This window comes from Lepisosteus oculatus, chromosome 6, assembly GCF_040954835.1.
Source record: "Lepisosteus oculatus isolate fLepOcu1 chromosome 6, fLepOcu1.hap2, whole genome shotgun sequence".
Lineage (NCBI taxonomy): Eukaryota > Metazoa > Chordata > Actinopteri > Semionotiformes > Lepisosteidae > Lepisosteus > Lepisosteus oculatus.
Window position 1 is genome coordinate 55,546,621 of NC_090701.1, and position 25,371 is coordinate 55,571,991.

Sequence of the window (25,371 nt, forward strand, 5' to 3'; positions counted from 1 at the left end):
AAATAAATCATTCGCTGATAGATACTCTAATATATATGCAATACACTATATATACTATAACTCACCAGTCCCGTTGAATAATCCCACTTTCTGTGCAAATTTGAGCAGATTCTCAGATGGCTCAAGGCCATATTATATAAACAACAATGCATACGGTGAATATAACTAAATCTATAATCGTCTCTCGAATGATATTGAATACAAATTGTAGCCGTTGAAACTTAAGAATCGTTTAAAGCAAGGGCCAATTATGAGCTTAACAATCAACGCTTAATTTTAATTGATATCACCTACAAGGTTAAATACCCACGTTTCTTCGTTTTACTAAAATAGCTGTTAATAGCGAGTTAGATCCTTGCATCTTTCATTTCTGTTATTTTAATATGCAAATGTTGACTAATAACCTTCGTTTCTCAGGCATATCCTCCAAACACCTGAAAACATGACCAATAGTGACCCAGACACAAATTTATTTGAGAAACAAACAAAAGCTCTTGAGGACTGTTCAAAGGATTACGTTGGTGAGTTACAAGCATTGGCATGAGAATTATGAACGTGATAACTGATCCGACAGTCGCACTCCTAGCTTGTGAAGCAAAAGAAGTTAAAACCTTACGGAAGCTTATTCGCAGAAGTTATTGGAATTTATGTATGTCCTGGCCGACTCTTTTTTAAATAAAAACATTTGGGATAATTGATTTACTGGTGAGAACTAAGGACTCTTTTTGTCATTGTCGTCTTTATCGATATTATGATTGTAATACCAGTGATACTGCTGAATGTTGTGTATTTTGAACTGCACCTACCAAGGTAGTTGTAGAATTTAAATGTCTTTATGAGCAAAGTCATTTTCAATTTTAAGGTAGTTTGCTTACTGTATATGTGGCTACGTGACGTGATGCGGAAACGTGTAAGACCTTTCCAATGAACGGTGGCATAAATCGAGTGTAAAAAGTCACCAAGGTACAAACTGGTTTTAACCTCCTTCTTTATGCTTTATACAGAGGTTTTTTTAAATCACTTGGTATTATTTTTTTAATATCCGATTTTTTTTCTCTAGCCACACATTTTGCATATGAAAGTAGGCGATTTAGTTCTCCTGCTTTCCTTTATTCGTGCTTTGCTGGAATGCAGCTCAGGTCTGCCACTTTTAACTCAATACTCATCAGAAGAGCCAGGAAGAGCTGATGCAGTGAAGGATTTAATATCTACTGATCGCTGCTCTCATACGATAGGCCAGGGTTGTATAATCCAAGCAAGCTGTGATGATCCGCACGACTACTTATTTTTATTCCCCGTGAGCTCTTGATTTGTTGGTTGGGGATTCGGTCAAATCTTCAAATTGAATCCTGAAACGGACAAGTGGCTTGACTGTAACCTTCGCGATTGTAAATTTAAACTAGTGCATTTTCCAAGTAAAAAAGTAAAAAAAAAAGGCAGCGTCTAACACGTTCAGAAATGGAAAACGGAGCTGAACTGCAATCACTGTACCATTTTAGGCTTGAACTATCCAAGGGAGCTGGGCTGGAGCAAAACCCAACAGGTGCGTGGGTGAGCAGGACTAGGGGGAGGCGAGAATGTGTTTCTTTCGGGTTCAGCTCTTAATGACCTAAACCAGTTTATTAATGGCTTAAAGGGGACCAGTTTGCCAGCTCCTGCTAACCCCTGGGGTAATACTAATACTGCTTCAGAGACCCAGAAAGCCTGTAGATGTGCTGTCCCTCCAGCAGTAGAGTTGGCGCCCCCTGCCTCCAGCCCGACTGTGTTGTTCAGGGCTCATGCTAATCCCACATTCACGTCACGCTTGCGCTGTTGAAACGGAAACATCTGTAGTCCCGGGCACATGAGTATTCTTTTTTTGCTTCATACAGTAAAAGACAGAAACCCCCGAGTCATATTATTTTCACATTTTCCAGCATGTCTAAATGTGAATACCAAGCGGACCATTAAGTTATTAGAGGACCATATAGATTCAATTTCAGAAATATCCTGTGTTGCTAGAGTGGTCTGAGCACTTCCTTTTAAAAAATTTACCTTTGTTCTGACAGTAAATTTGCTTTCATCTTTCAATTGCTTTTCATTACTCATTAAAATATAGCAATGGGATAACTCAATTACTGTACTTTTAAGTCCATGTGTATTCATGTTTTTGTGAATGGGAAATTTGGGATTTCCAGTTTAATATCTAGAGTTTATGGCTCTGTAAATGAAAAGCGCGGTTGCTTTAATAAAGTTTTTTTGCTCTTCCAGGACGCCACCAGAGTAATCTTCTTGAGCTCTGTCAGAAACAGCTTGCTGAGCTGCCGTTTCATAATGTTGATGACATCGCAGGTGTTTTTGAAAGTATGATTGGGGGGGAAAAATATTTTTGTGCTTCTTATGAATCTGTGATGGAGAAAACAGTGAAAAAAATCAGACATTTTGACTATACAGTTTTCACTTGAGCTGATAGTTGCCTATAAGCGTTAGTATTTTAATTTTTGATTGTTTTGTTCTGCCTTGTGTACTCCCTCAGCGGTTTTTAACATTTTCAGTGGCCTTAATTGTGCACATCATCATTTTCAGAGGCTTGTTGATTTCAAAGTAATGAAGATCAAACTGAAATCTATTTGATTTTAATTATTTGAAATTCTGGGCTTAGTTTTTTTTTTTCTCTCCCTGTTTTGTTAGTCAGAGCCAAAAATGTTGTGATGTCCAGGTACAAAAAGAGGGGTTGTTACAAAAGTAACAAAATGATGGAAAACGGAAAAGAACGTGGACTAAAGTCGCAGTTACAGAGGCCTAATTACTTTGTTTCCATTCCAATCACAGACAAACAGGTAATGGGAATTTGTGCAGCAAAAATTCAAAGAAGCTCGTTTGAGACTGAAGGTTTACAGTTACAGTTACAGTTCGTTTTAGCTTTTAAAGTTTCCATCCTGTGTTTATTAGAACCACTGAGTCATGACTAATTCCAAATAGAAAGTCATTTATGTAACGTTGGAGCTCTGCTCATCTCCTTGTTAGCTACAGGTTGAATGGAACAGTCGTCACCTTTGCCCTCAGTGGCTCTCAAAGTGCTGATCAATTCAGCTTCCTGTTTGCTGGGGCTTCCTTCATGTACCAAGTGGGGCTCTGCCTTTGGGGCCTTTGCAGCTGGGCTGCTGTTGTTATGTAATCAATGCTTTAGTTTCATTAAAGATTTCAACTCGGCCTCATCTCCCATCCACAGACAAGTGACAGTGCTATAACAAATCTGGGCGATATCAGGCATCTGGAGTTAGATATTCATGTTGCAAAGGAGGCCATGTCTGTGAAATATTTGTGGACTACATTTGCAAACCGTTCTGAAATGGTCATATGAGTGTAGCATTGTCTTGTTGGATTGTCAGATGTACAGTAAAAGTGATCTAAAAATCTAGGTTTATGAGGGGCGGTATTTCACATACTGAACGTTTTGTAACCTCACATTTTTACAAAGTTAATTTGAATTAGTGTGCGCTATTTTCAGTGCACTGAACGTGTATGTCCTGTAGCATGTTATACCAAATGCTGTTTATGCTAAGGGAAATAATTCCCTCTAGCTATTATATTTAACTTTTCATAGACATTTTGCCATTGGAAACTGATTTATGTCTAGGTTTTGAGCAAAATTGAAGAAATGCAGAAAGCTATGATTTCTAAGGAGAAGAGGCTTCACAAAGCACTGATTCCTTTGGAGAAGATGCATCTTACAGTAATTGTGGCCAACCTGAAGAATGAAGAGATGATCCAAAGGTAAGGAAGACCACCTTTATACACCCTGTTGCATTATTCATTTGTATTGGGACAATGTCATCCTATATTTTCCAGCTCTTTTCCTGCTTTTTCTCCATTTGTATTACAAATGACCCTGTACTGTACCTCACTGACCCAATCTACTATTTTGTGGTTGAAAGATGTGTTGAACGGTTACACACATCTAATGGGGGAACTTACTGTGTAAAAAAAAATTATCGTATTACAGGTCTGTACTTTATAAATGTGTCCTATATTTCAGTGTCAAGCAGCGAAAATGTGTACTCAATTTTGGAATGGTAAAAATGGTCCTTATCTTTTACATCCTGTAAAAGATTTCATTGTCAGGGCAAATGTTATAATGTTCACAGTAATGTAATTCTCGGATGAGTAGCCTGGGGTTTTCAAATTTAAAGCACAGGTTAGCCACGCTGTTCCTCTTGTGGATTTAAATCTTGCAATTATAAAATAATATTGTAACGACCGCGGGGTTCGCTACGGACTGGAGCAGGCGTAGGACTCAGGAGAAGGGGGTTAAACAACACATGTATTAACCAGAACCGGGGAAAGACACACACACACACGAAGGAAGAGCCCCGCCTCCGCTCCACTCTATAGTCCTGTAGCCCCGCCCCCAGGCGCTCTTCCCAGCCCGCCTTGCGTGGGCATGGCTGGAGAGCCCAGGTGGCGCTATACTGTTAAATCAAAATGCTTTGCTAATCAATTGATTGTGAAATATTCAGTAAGCCTTTTCTAAGCCCCTTGCCTGCAAAATAACCAGTAATCAGTGACGTTTACACAGTTTACAGATTGCGTCTTGATGGAGATGCATGTCGGAGCCCACGCTTGTTTTTGCCTGCAGCAGATCGACTTCTGCCCGTGTTCATTCAGCAGGGTTAGTCCCGAGTGTAGCCTGGGTTAAGCTTTTAGGTTTTTCCTGATCGTTGTTAAAGTTGCTTGTGATGAGGCTGGACTCACGCAAAAAATGGGGCCAAGCACGTTCATTTCGTCTCTTAATTTTAAGGAAACATTTTCTGTAGATATGGAAAACTAATCTTTCTGCAAAATATTTATTATAAAAAAGCTTTTATAGCGTTGTTTGTCTAAAATAAAACACTTTAAGCTTTAAAACATTAGAGCCTTCCTTATGGCGATATGCAGACTATTGTTCTCGCCAGGCATGAGACAGTAATAATATACTGTACGTGGATGCGAGATCAGTGCTGATGCACCTGAAATTTTACTCGGGGAAACACTTGAATATACTGTAACCAGGAGACTGGTTTCTCCTTTTGAGACCCAAAGTAGTAAATGGTGAACGAACATGAAAGTATTTTATTTTGAGGTAATGCAGTCTAACAGACGGCACTGAGACTGTAATTGACTAAAATTGATCTACTGTATGGTGCCTTTGATGTAGCTCAGCCTCTAAAAATTTATGAAAAGACATCTTCTGTTTTGCTGCCATTTGATCGATGCTCACACCTCTTCTAAAAAAAATCCTAATATGTAACTGTACTGAGAATTGTTTTTTTTTTAAAAAAAGAGAATATTAATGGTTTATTTGGTGTGCATTTGGCTAGAAGCCTAACCAACAGGTTCATTTGTTATTAAATTTATTTTGTTTGTCACTTGAGAGTGTTATAAAGTGGAAATGAGTAGATGATATTTCTTTTTTTTTAATGCAATACTTTGTGTTCGCGGCAGATCTGGTGGAGAAGAGAGAAAATACTTCAATTGAGTTCAGGTGGAATTTAGACAGACCCTGTTGTGCAATTCCAGAGTGGAGTTTTAACAGGACACTGTCGTGATCCCCCTACTCTAAAGACCATAGCCATGAGATTTAAAGCACTCTGGACATCAGTTTAACATCCTATCCAAAGGACGAATCTCCTACACTACGGTGTTCCTTGATTCCATGCTGGCGACTTGGCTCAGAAATTATGGTCCAGAGAGGAACTGATACCACTTAAAAAAAAACAGCCTGGTTGACTTGGATTGAGACAGGCCCGGTCCTGAATCACTCTAAAGCTTTGACCAACTCGGTCTCCAAGGTGACAGTGCTGCTATCCGGCACTGCCAGGTTGCACCCATTGCATAAAACAATGTGGTCCTGCACTCTGCCAATGGCGATTGAGTATAACCACAAAAGAAAAAGCTGTGTAACCGTAATGGTTATAAGTCCACTTTAGCTTTAATTTTTAAAATCTTGCCGTGATGCCTGTGGCAGAGGGCAATGGAATTACCTGTAAATTAAAGAAACTTTTAATGTTGAAATAGCCAGATTTAATTTACACCTGCACTAGACCACTATATGATGTTATGAATACTTTTGGTTTACACCATGTTAGTCTCAATTTGCAGCTAATTCCATGGCTTAGGGTTGAAAGATCTTTCACCTTATACAGTAGTCAGTTATTCAGTATAATGGCAGAATTATTTTCTGTGGAATAAGAATCTAGCATTTTATAGAGTTGTTCCAAACACATTATGATCTGCCCATCTTCACTAAATCAGTAACGTTAAGGCACAGTAACTGGCATGGTTATTGAATTGTACATTTGATCATGTGTACAGTAGGAGCACTAAGATTAATATTAATGCTTCATACAAGGCAGGGAACCGTATGATATGATCTAAAGGTACCTGATAAGTAGGGAAAAACCTTTCACAATTTGGTCTGATGAAGTACTAATTTGCGTGCATTTGTGTTGGGTAGAGATCTAAACAGAGGAATAGGTAATTGAGTTTTTCTTAAATTCTGAAGACCAAAATAGACTTTTTGATGGAAATATCTTTGTGTGGGTTGCCAATAAGTATTCTTGCAATGTTTCTGCTATTACTAGTCTCCAACATCACTGTGCTTAAAGCAAAAAAACCCAGCAGTAGTTTGTAAGGGTCCCAGTTGAGTTTTCAACTGATTTCTTGCCTTCAATATTTAGTGAAGTCTGATTTTCTGTTTGATAGAATATTTATATTATTACAGTTCCATTCATAATCTGTGATTCATACTGTTAATCAGACAGATACACTGATTTTTAATATTTTGCATGCTTAGCATACGGGGAAAGTGGTGTCAATTAAGAGTTATTAGTAATAAAACTAACTTCATGAATTTTCTAGGAGTGTGTGTTTAATCTATCATCTCATCCAAAAGTCCTTGTCCTGGATGAATAACAGTCCCACAGAAGACCAGCAATAAGTGGTAATTTAAATCACCTGGTATTGGTGTTGTTGCTCTAAAAATGGCTGGTGATTTGGAGAATTTGAAGTCTTTGGAATCTGAGAGGAGAGTTCTCTGTGCCTGGACACATCTGAAGACTCTGGCAGGATCTCAATTTTGACATGTGCACCAATTGCCAGTTCCAGACATGTCAGTAGATTAAAAACTGTGCCAAATATCATTTAAAGGCTTTCCTTTGGTAAAAACAGTTCAATGATATGGATTGCCTGTTGTGTTAAGATAAAAACAGGTTAGGGGAGTGTTCTGTGAACCTTTAAAAGGGTGTTAATTTTATCCATAGGTGCTAAAAAGAAGGAATTGCCTAACTGTTATGAAGACATGCTGTGACTGTAATTTTCATTATGCACTTTTCAGTGTCCTGGTTCTTGTGTCCCAGTGTGACATGCATGATGGAATTAAAGTCCCTTTTTATGTGCCTTTCTTGAAGTTAACTGCTTGAGTGAACACCTTATGCCTGCTGCTTCACTGTGCCCTGCCGAAGCATTGATTACCAGCCAGGAATAATGTTCACTTACTCTGGAGTCTCTACTCTTACTCTTTCATTTCACTTCAGTACAGTTTGTATGATTTACATTTTATATGTAGATGTTAAAATTTACATGCAGTTATCAGAATTAAAGTCCATAATGTCATTCCATCAGACCTCGAAAATCTGAATTAATCTTTGTTTTAACAATTAAAAGGCTCCAGGGTTTTTCTCCATTATTTCAAGTGTCAATTCAGTACACTGGCTGTTGTTAAATTAAAATGGCAATTGATTTATTAATTACAGTCTCAATGCAATTGTTATTAATCAAGATAACCTTTGAAAATTCAAATTCAGCCATAAAGTAAAAGGGGTACAGTTAAAATAGTAATTTGTATTATTTTCTACTAAAATTATACTGTGGTGCTACTGTTATTTTATCCAGATTGTTACTGTTGGAATTATTTCATAAACCTTTGTGCATGATTTATTTTTGTCTTGGCTAAAAACAAAGTAAGGTAGCTATTTAACAAAGTGCCATTCTTTAATGGCAGGATTGTTAAATTAAGAATGATGTTTAACTGCTGTTTCTGCACCCAGGGGAAATCATCTACAGCAGTTTTGATTCCTGCCTTTGCTGGCTTTTTGAAAGTGATGCACTCTGGCAGCCAAAGGTTCACTTGACTTTTTGCTCTAAATGGTTGCTCTGTGCAGGGCTGCAGACGCATTAAAGCAATGCAAAAATCAACTGGACATGATCTTGCTGGGCAGGCTGCCCCAGATGACATTTCATGGGATCGACCAGTTTAACAATAAAGTGGTCTACATCAAAATGACAGAGGAAGAGCATCCGGTACTCTGTCAAATGGCAGGTGAGTAAATGTGTTGAATACAGGTACTCAGAGGATGTTGGGGGGGGGAAATTAGTGTTATGAATTGTCATTTTTGATCTGTCCAAATATACACCAACTGCCTTGCACACCTGTCTCTTACTTTCAACTGTTACCTTTCTTTTAGCAGTCTTTTTTTTTTTTGGGTGGGTTTGAATATTGTTATACAATAGCAACCTTTCCATTTTTCTATCATAGTATTTGTTTTTGCTTTGAGTAGGCTTGGTGTAGGTGTGTACAGTATAGAACCCATTGCTTCTTTGAAATGTGTAATCATGACAGTTTGAAGCAATGAGTTTGTGAAAACTGCGAAAGTCTCTTAAAACACTACTTGTACAGTGTACTGGAAGCGATTGTCCCTTAGTTATTTAAGTTTAACTCTATAACCGTAAACTGAATCCAGATTTGTTCAATTTGCTGCAGTTTCCCTGACTTCACATTTGCAGTCAAACATTTGTGTTTGCCTGTATTGACATGTAGAGAATATGGCTCAATAAGTGTTATTGTAGACAATTACAGTACGTCAAACCTCGTTTCAGATTTATTATAAAGGGTTTTTACAGGTGACACCTCTGATTGATAGACTTCCAGAACATGTAACAATAGCAGAAAGCCTAAAGATTTCTCTATAGCTCAATCCTGTATTGTAGTAAGCGTGTTTCATGCCATCTGGAGGTAATTTAAAAAACAGTGGTTAATTGAAGACGATATAGAGCCAGGTGCTCCTTTGACACCTTGGTGGTGGAGGGTTCTTAAATACATCCTCTTCATTCATCCTTGTCATCACACATTCATAGTGATGCATCTATGATTCAAAGAAATTTAAGTCATTGTCAGTCATTGAGACTTCCAATTTATATGAATTGGTTTCTTACATATCTGGTGTGGTGTGATCCTGCACTTAACATGTATTTATACTGGAGCTCTATAGATAACTTTAGCAAAAGCTTTTTAATGAGCAGTGGTTTCTATGAGGTTAAACAATATCTTCATGCAAAATGGAGAACTATACAGACTTAATGAACAGTATATAGTAATGCATGAATTACTTCTTAATGGCAAGGGTACATTTTCTAATTGTAGATATTTTTGCTATGCATGTAACTATGGGCAAATATACAGTAAAAAAAAAACAATTGGCTTACTGACTGGCTCCAGGTTGATAAATGTGCTTCTGTTCTAAATAAGTAAACTGACAAAACTCTTGCTTGAAATAAAAAGGATATATTATGTAATATACAAACAAAATATCTTCCTTGTTTTCATTCTTTACTTTCTATTTAAGATATCCTCTTTTGCGTTAACGTTGTGTGAACTCTTTCCCAGAAATGAGGAATATACTGTACTAGTTCTTCACTTCACTTTGGTGGTGATTAAAATGGAAGAAAATGTGTAAAATCCATTGCTTGTCAGTGACTGGTCACAGAGGTGATATACAGTAAAATTATCAGTCTTTACTTATCCTCTTTGCTTTTATGTGTAGAGGTTCAAGGGTGGGTTAACAGCCATTATTTCATAGTTCAGTGAAAGCACAGTATGTTGCTTGAATCTAAAATCTAATCTGACTTTTTTTTCTCTGATTTCTGCCAGAAACTGTGAAAACAACCTTTGAAGAGATGGGGGTTGATATCACCGGAAGCAAAGAGTTCAAACCTCATCTGACCGTTTTGAAGCTATCCAAAGCACCAGCACTCAGACATAGGGTAAACTACTTGAATCATTTGCAAGAACTTCGATGTCTGACTCCGAGAGCGAAGTGACGTGTGCATCTGGATTGGGGGATGTAATGACAATGGGACTGCCACTAGAGTCATTGAGGTGGCTTCAGTCACCGGGACTCACCTAACGGGAATAACACATGAGTCACTCATGACAGTGGATTGTGTTGGAATCCTCACATTGTTCGTGGGGCGTGACTTGCTGTTGGGAGTTTTTTTGGGGTGTCAGTAAAACCGTGGTTAGTATTCCCAGAACAGTGATTTCCAAACCTGGTCTTGTGGTAACATTGTGTCTTCGGGTCTTTTCTCCTGTCAGTTCCTCATTGCAGGCAAATTGATCTAAATTTCTAACTTGTTTACTTTCGGCTCTTGGCAAAACTGTGGTGGGCTTGTAATTGGTGTCAATGCTAGGTTATTTTCTGAGTTCAGAACTCCACTCTTTCAGGCATTAGCTGCTATGTAACCAATTAAACGTAAGTAGAAGGGAAAAGAGAATAGTTTTTTTTTTTCCTGTTTCTGTCTATATAAGCATTTTCTAATCTAAATATAACTAGTAAGTATGGTGATTTTTGCTTTTGTGGGTTGTACAGAATTGACTTGATTATTGTAAGAAATAGAAGGGGTGCCCTCTTGTGGTTGATCTGGATTCAGTATTTGAAGAGCACTTCATGTTGAAGCACATTTCATGTTATTTCCAGTGTACTGGCATTGCAGATAGGAAATATTGAAAGAACCAGTTCCATTTACAGTAAAATATCACCTTTTACTACAGTTTATGTTCCAGGCTTAAAGAAAAAATGCCTGTAGAGAGGTCATAACTGATGGCTTCTGTAATGCTTTTCCCTATAAAAGGCATCATCCTCTTAAAAAAAAAGTGATAATGATAAACCATATATCTTACAGTGCTTTTCAGGATGCAACCTCTCAGAGCCTTACCACAAAGCTCTCGAACAAAATAAATTATATATTCATGAATCAAGCCATTAAAAGCTGGACGGCTCATGAAAGTGCCGTCTTCAGAGAGGTATTGAAGATGCCGATTTACCTGCAAGATCTTTTACAGGCTGGGGACCATTCCACAGCCCTGTGACGGTAGAACAGGGGGTAATGTCTCCCAGCATTCAGAGCCTTGGAATGCGGAGCTCAAAGAGGACCAGAGGTGTGTAGGGACTCAGCAGTTCACTAATGCCAACAGGGGTCAGACTGTTCAGCCCTTTACATGCGAGCAGTAATATTTGAAATATGATTCAGAAATCAGCTGGGAGCTAGTGCCAGAAAGCTACAATATGCTCCATCGTTTTAAAACGCTCTGAACTCCGTTTCCGAAGCCTTTTAGGACTGGGAATTGTCTGCAGCTCATTCCTTTCTCCGCACTTTCACCTCGCCATCACTTTGGTAGAGTTTTATCTGTCCAGGTGGCTGTGGGGAAGTTTTTCTTCACGGCTCCGATTGCTTTTTCTATTGTCAACTGCGGTTGTTCTCCTCGCCCAGCCTGGGCGTTGCCGTTGGCTCGACACACCAGAGGTGTCCTCCTTTTGAGATACTCCATTGAGTTTGCCCTCCAGTTTGTGTGCTACAGTATGGTTTTGATTTTTCTCAACTCTTTCCTTTCATAGACAGTTCTATAGTTATGTTGGTTTAGGCCTGTTGACTCGAAAGGCAGGCCTAAGGTAAGCGCAAAGGCTAATTCCAGCACTACACATGCCCAGCTCTTTTCTGCACACAGTCAGTGCAACAGGAATACTTCTGTTCACCTGAAATGTGGGGGATTGAACACGGTGTGCAATTGTTCTAAAATGGTAAAACATATAAGCACAGAAATAAATGGTGACATTCTGTACTTGTGACTCATTCGGCTTTTCCTCTCAAACCCGAATTGTTTGAGTAGGCACTGTAATTTGACTTTTGTTGGGGAATTTGAACTTGAGGAACAAGGTTTCATTTCATTACGATGTTGTGGGTGATAAGGAATCTAAGCTTTTTTGATGCCTGGTGATCTTAGTCATTCCTCGGTCTTTGTTTATAAAGTAAGTGCATATTAAAACAGTCATTAATGAATTATTCATTGGCATGCAAAAGGTAATGTTTCATCTGTAATTCTTTTTTTATGCAGTATTATGAGACTACTCATTTGTCTAAAGCCTACTTTAATCTTGTTGCTGGAGGGTCTCATGTAATCCTGAAATCGGCTCCTTTGTTGTTGTTTTTTTTACTTTTGATGATTTGCCTTTGAAAATCAGATGTACAAAGTGTTTCATTTTAAATACCTAAATCTTAAGAATGAGAGTTTGCTTTCACACGCATCAATCTTTTGGGCATCACATCTGTAGACCTCAATTGCCAATGAAGAACTAGAGTCAGTGTTATTTTTAAGCGAAACCTTAAGGAGCAATTGTATGTGGACACATTGACTTGAAATTAGCTTTACTTTTGGAAATGTAAAAAAAAAATCCTAAACCATTGACCCATTCCCTGTGTGTAGGATTTCCAATGTTTTTTTTTTATAATACTCAAATGAATTGAGATTGGAGTGCATTAAAACCATTTTTATTTGCATTCTCGTAGAGGATAAGGACAATTCTGTATGAAGAATATGAAGACGTCATGTTTGGCGCACAGACGTTGACTCGTATTGACCTCTGCTCAATGAGGAAGAAACAGACCTCTGGTCATTACCACTGTGAGAGCTCGATTCTCTGGGATTCCTGTGGTGGAGGTGTTGGGGAATCGGGTCTTCCGGCCTCCGTGACGCCTCCCTGCGTGGCTGAAGAGGCGGACTCCACGCCCGATGTTCTCGCTCGAAGTCCGTGTGCAGAACGGGAATCTGCCCACGACTCGCCCCTGACGCCGACCGCGGAAAACCAAGACCCCTCCGCTGTCGAAAAAACGCGTGAAGGCGAGAACCTGGGCTCGGAGATGTCTGCTGACGAGAAGACGGATTCAGCTTCTGTTGAAGCTGTTCCAGACTAAATCAAAACGCCTTAAGAAATTAAACTAGTTGGATCTAGTGATAATAAGATGCACGAAGTGAGTTTAATTTGTGATAAAGAGAATATTCAGTAAAATGACCATTTTCTTTTTGTGGAGAAAAAAAATCCAGAAAATATATAGGTTCTATATACTTTTTAAGTTATTTCTGTATGTACATTGTTGCTCTTCGTTTTACAGAATGTGAGGGAATCATTTTGACATTTCAGTAAAGATAGTATCTTTTTTTTGTATGTGCCACGAAGTGTAGCAGATGTGGTTGCATCATATTGATCAAAATATATATATATATTTTAGAGAAGATGACAGTTTATTATAAATCTTTGTTTTCCTACAAGGGTTGTAGAAAATAAATGAATTTTGCCCAAGACCAATGCAGTTTGGTTATTCTTTCACAGATTCTGATATTTATGGAAAGGTGGTCATTGATTTAAAAGGTTTAGTTATTTTTTTAATGGGAAAATAAATTCCTATATCTTTTTAAAGTAAATTAGTTCATTTGACTACTTTTTTCATGACTTTCTAAGTACGCAATTCATTTTCCACTTATTAATGGAGACTTTCTGACTTTAAAACCAAATTTAGAGATTTAACTACTTAACACATGTCTTAAGACCTGGTGCTGTGAGACTCTTTGCACTTCATTTCTGAGCTAATTAAAACGAGAACTGCTAGATGGGAACATACCTTATACCTGTAGATCATGACAGGATGCACAGTATAATGGCCGTCTCAAATTTTCTGATTTGTTCACTTCTATAAATGGGCATTTTCCAATAATTTGAACAGAGATTTTCCAACGACAACGGGGGTGGGAGAATTCATCTGGTTGTGAAAGGAACTCCATGTCGGGCGAAGTGAACGTCAACAATGTTGGACGTGTATTATGTAGAGTCGCTGTCCTAAAGACAGACTAGTCTAGTGTTTGGTGACTCTTGCCGGCGTGCTGCTTTCATTTTTTTTTTTTACAAAATCAGGCTCCAAAGAGCAACTACTCATTTACTTTCGCTTTCGCTGGAAATCGCATTTCTTACATTAAATGCAGAGGTCGATTTTGATTCGGTATTCCCACCGCCTTCATGCAATGACATATTTTCCCCAGTAGGTGGCACTGTAAGAAAAGCGGTTGCTGTGCTATTTATAGAAAGTTGCCATTAACCGCAAGACAAAGAGAATCCAGGGGTAATTGCGAGATTTATTAACTGAATTACTGCAATGTATATAGCATTTATTGGGGGGGGGGAACCGTGTATTGTTAGTTTTGTGTACTGGAAGAAATAATGCAATTGTAACCATGAAAACCAACACCTTGAAAACACCCGTTAATTCCTATTTGTTATTCAGTGTGCCTGCTCTTTTCCTGCAGGGTGCGGGTTATGTATGACTTTCTAGAAAACCGACTGTTTTGTAACAGGCACACTGGGAATTCGGCTGTCATTGGTGATTATCTGAAAAGGTGGAAGAAGCAATTGTATGGATGTAGTTATATAAACAGATTCAGTTATTATATAAGTGGGAGGAAAGGCTACCAAGGGCTTTCGAGTGAATGCCTTTCTTCCGCCCTTGTTCATAATTTACAATGACACAATTACAGCTTTAAACGGGCTGTAAAATAATGTGGAGGCTTCGCTTTGTAAACTTGAAAGAAGATGAGTGTATAGGACTGAATTTGTAAAACCCTTGTATTTATTGTGGGATACTTTTAATGTATTCAAGCATAATATTGTAAAATATTCATACTCTAAATAGTAAGGCTGCATAAGAATGTAAAAATGGTATATTTCCTTTTCCATTTAATCTTTCCTATCTCATTGTGCTACCGTTAGCAGTAATTGCAGAGAGTCTTACAGGCACATTGCTTTTGTGAAAATTTTATTGCCAGAGTTGCATCAAATCTTTGCACTAAAACCTTGTCCTTAGTACTCTGTTGTGGATAATATGGTTATGTATTACATAATTTCTTAATATTTATTATATTTATTTTAATATTAAAATTACACTTTGTCAAATTCTTATTTATTAACAATGTTATATGAAAACGGGGATTTGCATCAAACTCCTAATAAATCAAATATTGTATGTTGTTGCTTCAATGTGTTAAGAAAATGTAGCAGCATAATCTTCTAGAGACAGTGTTACCCTTCTCCTGAGATTGCAGGGCTGAGAAAGACTCTCAACTGCGGTAAGTGCTGGCTGAAAACATCAAGGGCAGGTTAACAATTTCTGCAGGGTTTCACTGTGATTGTTGAAAAAATCACGGTAGATCTTTAATCCGTTTATTTGCAAGTTGTATTTTAATTTTAATGACTAAATAATTTAACATTCCACAGTTTGCTAGCTTGAACTCCCATCATCATCTTCTTTATTCCATTCTTGGTCTGTCTGCTCCCTGTACTCACAAAGCTTCATATTCTACTCTCTATGTTGCTCTCTCCCTCTATCTCCCACAGAACTGTAAGAAAGCTCCACCATGAAATATTTTCCTCTTTTACTTTTCCGAATGCACATAACCTATTGATGCAGCCTCCCTAATCGGACATATGTCACAGTGACTGTATTTTGATGCATATTAATTATTGCAATCAAGTGAAGTGTTCCGTGTTATTGTATTGTGAACAACAAGCACAGGTACAGTATTGAAGGGTGAAAGCCAAAGGAGAATGCTTACTTGCAACGACTGTATGTAGTTGTGTAGCTGTGTGTAGTAGTACATTACTGTAGCTTGCCTCCAGAAATCAGACCTGAAGGTTGTAATGAAAATAGACCATTGCGTCTGCTGTGTCCCTAGGCAGAATGGTAGCAGTTTAGGATTTGAATGCAATTCAGGACCTGGGCGATTGAATAGAAAACAAAATCTCCATCTTTGTGATGAGTGTAAAGCTGGGATGTTGAGAAACTGAGAAAATGTTTTTAATCGAATACAGCAGGATATTGAAGCAATTCCATTTCTGGACAGGATGATTTGAGAGAAGGTGTGTTTTCATGATGCAGAGAGCGAAGGAGCAGTGGAAAAGGCGAAGTCTTGAAACGTGTATCACTGGCAACTGTGTTCTGAAAAAGAGGAGGACCCAGACCTCGTGTTACAGTTGAAGGAGTTGAAGTTTGTTCTGGAACCAGGATGGTTGTAACATTTGTTCATAAAGTTACACAAATAATCCCAATCCCTTGCCATGCTAGTTCCTATTCCCAGTGTGCTTTCCCCCTTATTTCCCTTTCATATTTGCTGGTAGTACATGTGCTTCAAAACAAAAGAGGCGTACGTGAAAACGAGGTGACTCTATGTCCACTGAGTTCAGTCATTGCGTTCTTGTTTTTGTGGAGGAAGTCTAAGGTGTTGTGCCATATCATCGTTCGCATATTCTCTTATACTCCTCCACACGCCAGGGAAACATTCAAGTGATGCTTTTTAATTATTTACTGTGTATTTTCTGGGTTTAATTATTGAAGCACGTGCGTATTAAGCATATTCAATGTTTAGTGTTTAATTATTCTAATTATAGGGTTTTAAAATGCTTTCCTTCATCGTTATGTCATTTTTCTTCTCCTGTATAAAGGGGGGAGTTCCTCTGCTTCTGCTCTCTCTCTCGCTCCCACTTCTCCTCAGAGATCAACACACACCTGTAACGACTGTATTAAAGGACAGTAAACCGTGGTGAGCCTGCAGGTCTTCTCACTGACACAGACAGGACTGGTGCAGTATCATGAGTGGTAATTCTCTATATGTGTTCGTGTAACAGCTAAAAAAGGGTTGCCTATGCTGTATGTAAGATTCAGGTTACATAAAAACCCAACTCTTACGTAACCCGGGGAGTGGGTGTACACTTAAAATGTTATTAAATGCAAGGAGATATTTCGGTATTTCTGTCAAATTACAATGAAACGAGATGACGAATATAAAGGCATAGAGTACTCAGTATTGGAATTATCTCTCCTGGCAGAGGAAATGACAGCCCCAGCCATAATTATGTTCATGGGGGGGTCTGGCAAACCTGACCTTACAGCCAGGACTCTCATTTCCTGAGCCGGCCAAGTGAACGTCACTTGTGAGGAATGAGCCAGGGAGCTGCTGCAAGGGTGAAGATGGAGTAGGGGGGGCTAGAAAATTGAGTTGTGCGCAGCAGGTGAGATTACAACTTTACCTCTCCTGGACTTCCGTTCAACACCTTCACCCGGTTTCATTCTTTAGATATTATATTTTATATGATACCTTTTCCAAATGCTTTTAAAGTGTACCCATTTGTATCCATATAGAAAGAAATGCAGCAATGTTCAGTGGCTATCGGATGCAAAAGAGCCTCTTCATTAAAGTACAACATCATCATCAGCTATCGCATTTCTTTTCCTCATATATTTTTTGATATTGTTTTAACAGCAGTAGTACCAACGTCTCATTTTTCATAAATGTGATATTACAGCTCATAACAGATATGTGTATTTTCTTCCCTCCTGTTTGGTATTCTTGCATCCATGTTTACTGCTCAGTAACTGAATCCTACTGACTATACCAACTTAAAGTAAGTTAGGAAGAATTTAAGTTAATAAGAATTTTCACGGAAAATTGAAATTTTCTGTATATTCAGCGCTCTGCAGGTGAATATTGAACAGTGATCCCTGGGAGGCAAGCAAGTATTTTTCAAACACGGTTCCGCCAGGAATGCATTCAGGATCTAGCATGGAAAATCTTCAACGTGCAACCCAATAAGAAAATTTCCACTGAATGGTCTTACAATTCTCATGGCCTCATCTAAATTTAGTACATTCGAAAGGTTACAAATAAGGAAGCCATTCAGCCTGTTTGGGAGTTAGTAATTCTTGAATTTCTTGAAAAAAGACAGCATATGTGAACAAAACAATGCTGAATAACCTTGTATTCTTATGCTTTGTAGACAAGGTGAATAAATGTTAAGAGACCAATCAGACTTTTAATTCACTGAATCCTTGACACATTCTGTTTGATAGCAAATAGATAAATGTTCAGAAGTGAGAGTAGAACATATCACAGATTGAAAGTTTTTTTATTCCCTTGTCTGTTGAAAATAACGGAGCTTGATCTTGACATTCTGACTTTATAGCAGAGAACATTACAGCGTTTGTATCAAGTTTGCTTTACTTTTCCCTGCCAGCAGTCAGGATTTAGAGAGGCAAGAATCTGTCAGGTTTCATTAAGCCATCAAATTGGTTTGTAATAGTGGCATTAACTCTCAATTTAAATGTTTTTTCTCAGGAGCTGTTGATCTTTTTCTGAAAAGAAATGTATAAAGAGTAATTATTATGTGCATCTTATTGTACCAAGATGTAGAGACATTTATGCATAAAGTAATTATTCTTTATGCATGCAACTAGAGAACTGAAACACGTTGGTCTAAATACATATAAATTTAAATTAAGTATTGTAAATATACTGAACTGACAACATGTTGCTTCCTTGTTCACTTTAATCCTTTAGTTCAATTTGTTTATTTTTTGTGCTTTCCTTAAAGTTTAATTTTCTATTTGCAGTTATGAAGTCAAGTCTGAAGATAATACAGTAGAGCCGCAATTATCGGACCTTCCCTTATCTGACTTTCCATTTTATCTGACGTGGCCAATCACCATAGCGTACAGTATATACTGTACACTATGGGTGCATAATATTGTAATGAATTCGGGTTCTTGGGCTTGTGCCCTCGCTGCTCCAGCCCCAGTTCGTCCCTCATCGCGATGGGCTTGCCGGTGGGCTTCAGCCCGGGCGGTCAACATCCCTGTTATGCGCAGGGGAAGGTGGTGCCGTCACTGCGCTGCAATAGGCTCATACAACCTGTATGTCAGGTGGGGAGCTGCGTCAGCATGCGTAGTCTGCAAAGGAACAAGTAACAGGTTTATTCCCTGCTGAAAAGAGAAGAGAGAAAACACAACGTTTCTGCTGTGAAGCCTTCTTCAGGTGTGAGAAAGACAGGGCAGACAGCAAAGATTAAACAGCACAGAAGAACAAAAACTGGGAGAGGGGAGGAGAGGCCACTCAGGAAATGCAAAGTGCAGAAGGGTGAAGAAAGGTGTGAAGTCAAAACCTGCATGAGAATAGAGAACATTACAGTCGGTCATTGAGTTGGTCATTTTATTTTACTTTTATTTTTTTGTTTTGTTCCATGTTAATTTTATTAGTTGTATTTGATTTGGAAACACTGATTATACCCATCGGTCATGCTAATAAAGCATCTTAAATTGAACTGTAATTGAGAGAAGGGGGAAGGTGTGAACCTAGTTTCAGGATGAGTTTAGTTTCTGTTGTCTTTCTGCTGTGGGAGTTGAGAAACCCTCCTTTAAGAACAGAGACAGAGAGATCAGTGTGATCGTGGCCGTCTGAGGTGAAATGAGAAACTATGGGCTTGGAAAAATCTTTAATCTTAACCGCCATAACAGATTTCTGAAGCGGTCTCCTAGTCTTCCGGTTTCCCCAATCTAGATAGCTGGGCATGTTTGCAGGAGATACAGTAAATAAGGTTGCTGGAGGAACAGGATGTTGTCTGGGTGATCCAGCATTGACCTGAGGGGCCCTGAATGAGCGTGTTGTTAGATATGTATTTGCAGGTGACACAGCGAGTTCTGTTGCAGGGGAAGGTGCCTGGTGGGGTCAAGGGGGCTGTGAACCAGAAGTTTACGTAGATTGGGTGGTTGGCGTTATGAGATGGTTGGGTGGTTAGAAAAAAGGGTACCGATGGAGGATCGCCCTGTAAAATGGAGTAGCTGTTAATAATGGTCCAGGGGATAGAAAGTGTGTTGGAGTGGAAGGGAAGCACCAAAGGAATGAGGTTGCGAGACCGAGAGTTCCTGGTCAAGTTGATGATCCGAGGGCTGTTTTTGGCTCGGGTGAGGGCCCTATCGATAACATGGGTGGGGTATCCTCTGTTGATGAATAAAGAATACATTTTGAGCGCTTGGTTCTGGAAATCCACATCATCACTGTGGAGTCGACGTAGCCTGAGGAACTGTGAAAAAGGGAGAGAGTTTTTGGTGTGAGTGGGATGAAAAGAGCTGTGCAGGAGATAGTTGAGTGAATCTGTCGGTTTGTCATAGACCGAGGATGAGAGTAGTGGATGGTTAACAAATACATTTATGTCTAGAAATGGAAGAGTGGTGGAAGTTATGTCAACTGTATATTTGAGGGACAGGTGAGAGTTAGTAAATTGATGCAGGAAGTGCTCTAGCTGGTCATGAGAGCATGTAGCAGCACCGCAGTCATCGATGTATCGCTTGTAGAGGTCAGGGATAAAGCCAGTATAGGAAGCAAAGAAACATTCTTCTACCCAGCCGACAAACAGATTGGCATAGCTGGGTCCCATCCTGGTGCCCATGGTGACTCCACTAACCTGCTGATAAAAAAGGTTATTAAATGAGACGGCATTGAGCGTGAGAACCAGTTCGGCAAGACGCACTAGAGTGTGGGTGGGTGAATCAAGCACTGTGCGTTTGTCTGGCATGTGCTTGAGGGCTGTAAGACCGTCACTGTGGGGAATGATGGTGTAGAGAGACACCATGTACAGTATGTCGCCGTTTCGTTACAATATTTTGCCCAGTCCGATGCTGCTCTGTCTCTCCGTGTGTCACATACTGCCGTATGACGCATGACTACCATTGACGGAGCTTCGCTTGCTGACTTCGCGCTCGTGATGATTAATTTTCCTCCTGTATTTTCGAAGCGGCACGTTGAACAACAAGAGGAGGCAACTGCTACCGATGGCATGTTACTGAGAAGCTGGCCAGATCTTGCCCCAAGGAAGAGAAACGCATCTGGGAAACAGATTCCAATAACCCATTTTTAAAAATAATTACTAACAATAGTTACAATACAGGAAACTGTATTGTACTTATTTTAGTATTATAGTAGATTAATAAACCAGATTTTGTACTTATACTTATTATTCCATTAATCTATGATTTGTCTACTCTGTTTCTGTATTGTCCAACATCCGACATTTTCAATTATCTGACATACAGTACTATCGGTCCCGCTTAGGTCGGAAAATCGGGACTCTACTGAATGACATATCTTTACTCTTACACACATCACCGCCTCCTCGATTTAGCTAGCTTCCTGTGATGACAGTAACACCACAGGGCATGATATCTGTATGAGTTTCTCACTAATGCATCCGGCAAACAGAAAGCCATTTGAGACTGCTTGTCACTAATGCATTCTAAACTGTAGATGCCTCTAATGCAGTGATGCCTGGCCCTGGACTTGGAAGAACACTCTCTGCAGTGTTTCTATTCCATCTGAGCTCCACATCTCCAGTGCTAATTGATGACTTATTGAGCTGTTTGCTTGTTTAGATTTTTATTGAACTTGGCTCTTCTTCTCAGTCCCGAGTGTTAAAAATACCCTGCTTCAAGTGTACTGCACACAGAACTTTATCCACCTCAACTCGTTTGCAATTATTTTTGATGAAACAGCTCTTACTAGGTGATCAGCGGTACAACCTTCCGTCATGAGCATTATTATTCTTACATCCATACTTTCCTTATGCAGAGGTTCAGATGCAGAATGTGGACAGTCCAGAAACTCAGAGATGGGAACAGAGTTGGTACAAAATCCGTTTGACATTTTAAGAGCTGAAAACAAATGTAGAAAACTAAAATGAATGAATGAGCCATTGATTAGGCTCTTGCCTGTAGCAAAATCCAGAAGGAGACCCAGCCTGTATTGGAGACTGCAGAGAAGGCTTCAGCAGACCGGCAAGACAGATGACCGTCCAAGATCCGGTTGCCCTCGAATGACCACACCAGAGCAGGACCGACACATCAGACTGGTCCATCTGAGAGATCATTTCAGATCTGCCACCCGTACTGCGGCTGAACCTGCCAGCAGACACAATGCCCGCATCAATGACCGGACAGTGAGGCTCCGTGCTGTTGGCCTTAGAGCAAGGCGACCTGTCAGAGGCCCTCTGCTCACAGCTCCTAGACCTCACACCCAGCTGGCTTGGGCCAGACAGAGGCTGCGATGGACTCGTCAGCAGTGGCATCAGGTCCTCTTCACAGATGAGTCCCTCTTCAGCCTGTTCCACCCAGATGGGAGGGCCAGAGTGTGGAGGAGGAGGTGTTGCATTTCTTTTTTCCATCAGTATATACATTTGCTTACCTAAAAAACTAATAAAGTTAACATAAAATGAAATGTGGACTTCAAAGCAGATTTACAATCCGTACTCCAGGTACCTCTGTAATCTGCTAGTTGTATATTCATTTTGGTATTTGATCTGAAACTGATGAATACTGTGAATCCAGATTCCAGTTAATCTTTAGTTTTTGCTGACATTTACTGGGGCTTACCCTACCGTTCTTCAGTCTGAGCATTCAGGTTATTCAAAGTTTTAAAAATTGTGTATGCCTCACTCTGTAATTTGATATGGATTGTATGCATTAAGCGCATGAATGTAACTTATATTTAAATTTAAGTAGGAATTGACACGACATTTGTCACCTTAAAGGCAAATTTACACTTCATCAGCTTCAAGGATCAATGACAACCGTTAATGACAAGTGACAAATGGTTTTCCTATGTTACGTTATTACACATTGAGACAATTAGTAGACTTAATGCTGACAATAAGAGAGAATAACTAAAGATTAAATTATACTTTAACAAAGTAAATAAAAGTTTGTACAGTATATACTGAGCATCATAAGAAGTGAATCACGTGTAACTGCAACATGTAAAGCAAGTTATTTATATCAGAAACATGACTTTCTTTTTTGTAGCAGGACCACTGTTATTTAACTGAGCAGACATGACATGCAAAATGCCAATTAATATCTGTCTGAGACAGGGTTGATGAGCTGTGGCTTTACTGTGAGTCACAGGCTAGTGGTGTGTGATGATTTATTGTTGGAAGGAATACAGTCTGCAGATTGGAACTGCCCCTTGACTGGTCTGTACACAGTCTGCATCACTGCATCACCAACACCGACCTATTTAGGTTGATCAACACAGTACCCCGATTCACTGTTCGAGAGAACTTAACTCCACTGCTAGTGAGTCCACCTGGGGTGTTACTCCAAAGCACTAATGGCAACAAAACATGGTTCTCCTGTGGATGAAAGGAATAGTTTCCTGTTTTCTTTCTTGATTTTCCACAGGCTTGATATCCAATCAACACTCTCGTTGACACCGAAAAATTATTCCAGGGTATCACAGTAGTCAAGATGGATCAATAAATTAAAATAACGACTAAAACATCTCATCAATATCCAACATCTACATACTTCATGGGCATCAGGGTGGTGCAGCAGTTAGCATTACTGCCTCACAGCCACATTTCCTGGGGTGCTGTCTGCATGTACATTATGTTCTCCCTGTGTTCCTGGGGGTTTCGTCCTACAGGCCAAAGACAAGTTGGTAAGTTGTTTGGCATCTGTAAAACATTGGCTCTGTTATGAGTGTGAATGTGCATTTGTGTCTATCTATGCCCTACGATGAACTGGCGTCCTGTCCAGTGTGGCTCCCACCTTGTGCCTGTTACTTGCCAGGTTAGTCTCCTGCTTCTCTGCACAACCCTGTATTGGATAAAGCTGTGGAGAGAACAGTTGGACGTATACTCGTATCTTTCTAAAATTTTGCATGCATAGAGTAATTCTTCTGATGCTCGGCAAATGTTCCATCTGTTCTAATTTACTTCATGAGCAAACTTCTGTTTTTAGCTCCCTTAAATCTGGAAATATGTTAAGTTTAAAAAAAAACTGAAACTGATTTGCTACAATTGAGCCACAAGCTGTTACAAAATAGTAAAAAAGGCAGTCATCAGTGTTGTTTTTTAGAGGTGTTAAAGGCTTTATTTTATTTAAAAGAGGTTTTGTGGCTTGATATCTATTTCAAGATGATGAGATATTCATTCTTCCTGTTGGCACCACACTGAGAGCTTCAAGCACGTACTGTTTGGGAAGGCACACAAAGTGCTGGAAAACATTTAAATATTTCACTTTTATAGCTCTTTCTTTAATGTTACATTCTAAATTAATATTTAATCAGTGATCAATTTCACTTCTATGCTTTATAGTGTTGTGAAAAAGTCCACCCCCTTATGATTCAGTGGATTTACATACTGTATCAAGATATATCAGACTTTCTTCTAGTCCCAACAGTAGATCAATCTAACCTCGTGTGACAGCATTCTTTAGCCTTGTGTGAAAAAGTAAGTGCACCCTGTGATTCAGTAATGTGTGGTGGAACCCAACAGCAACAGGGTGAAGTGAAAGTTTCCTGTAAGAGTACATCAGTATCTCACATTGCCTGGAGGAATTCTGGCCCACTGCTCCTTACAGAAGTCCTTCAGCTCCACGAGGAGCTCTTTAGGTCCTGCCACGGCATCTCAATGGGGTTGACTCGGCCATTCCAAAATCCCGATTCTTTTCTTTTTCAGACATTCAGTCGTAGAGTTAGTGGCATGTTGTATTTTGTCCTGTTGCATGATTCACTTTTAGCTAAGCTATGGCTGTTGGACAGATGGTCTCACATTTTCCTCTAGAATGTGCTGGTATAGACAGGGACTCATGGTGAGCTCAATGACTGTGAGGTGCTCAGGTCCTGCGGCTGAAAAGCAAGTTCAAATCGCCACCCCTCCACCTCCGTGTTTGATGGCTGGTACGGGGTTCTTGTGGTGATACGCGGTGTTTGGTTTTTGGCAAACATTTTGTTCTGCATTACAGCTAAACACCTGCACTTCGGTCTGCACATTGTTCCAGAAGTCCTGTGGTTCATGCAGCTGCTGTTTTGCAAACCTAAGCAATGTTCTTTTTGGAGAGAAGGGGTTTCCTCCTGGCTGCCCTTCCAGGAAAACCGTTCTTGTTCAGTTGTTTCCTCGTGGTAGAATCATGATCTCTAATGTTTACCATGTTGCCAGTGGTCTGTAGATCCCTGGATGTAGCTTTGGGGTTCTTTGCGGTCTCTAGAAGCCTCATAGACTGATCTTGGGGTGAATTTGCTGGGATGCCCACTCCTAGGTAGCATCTTGAACTTTGTCCATTTGTAAATGATCTTTCTTACTGTGGAATGATGGCCTCCAGATGGTTTTGAAATGGTTTTATAACCCTTTCCAGACTGATGAGCAGCAACGATTCTTTTTCCGAGACCATCACAGATATCATTTGACGCAGGCATGATGTGTTACCACAAGCCTGAATGCTCCAGACCAACCTGACAAAGTATCTGATTTTAGATACAGGTGGAAGCACTTCCTGGTGATCAACTATTCATGTGCACTTGTCTAGCAGCACCTGATTTTAATTACCTTCTTAGGGGATATAGAAGCAGTAAGGATGCACTTACTTTTTCACACA

The 25,371-nt window shown here is 39.5% G+C and overlaps 1 protein-coding gene across 2 annotated transcripts; it reads left to right on the forward strand.

Moving 5' to 3' along the window:
• The first annotated feature begins 348 nt into the window (after window positions 1-348).
• On the forward strand, window positions 349-13,407 carry LOC107078126 (A-kinase anchor protein 7-like). 2 transcript variants are annotated; one of them, XM_015353417.2, is made up of 7 exons: window positions 349-521; window positions 2,251-2,343; window positions 2,671-2,819; window positions 3,620-3,756; window positions 8,181-8,338; window positions 9,947-10,059; window positions 12,640-13,404. In XM_015353417.2, exons 1-7 carry the CDS (start codon window positions 443-445, stop codon window positions 13,042-13,044), a joined length of 1,134 nt encoding a protein of 377 aa, XP_015208903.2. In that variant the 5' UTR covers window positions 349-442; the 3' UTR covers window positions 13,045-13,404. The 2 variants fall into 2 exon arrangements, with proteins under 2 accessions (XP_015208903.2, XP_069047699.1); XM_069191598.1 differs by lacking the exons at window positions 2,251-2,343; window positions 2,671-2,819 and having other exon boundaries at window positions 12,640-13,407.
• Window positions 13,408-25,371: the final 11,964 nt, after the last annotated feature.

Bases quoted from the DNA above. Each gene is read 5' to 3' on its own strand.
- LOC107078126 (XM_015353417.2), top strand. From the start codon at position 443: ATGACCAATAGTGACCCAGACACAAATTTATTTGAGAAACAAACAAAA. The intron at 522-2,250 runs GTGAGTTACAAG...TTGCTCTTCCAG, and splicing joins CTGTTCAAAGGATTACGTTG to GACGCCACCAGAGTAATCTT. The intron at 2,344-2,670 runs GTATGATTGGGG...CTGTTTTGTTAG, and splicing joins CATCGCAGGTGTTTTTGAAA to TCAGAGCCAAAAATGTTGTG.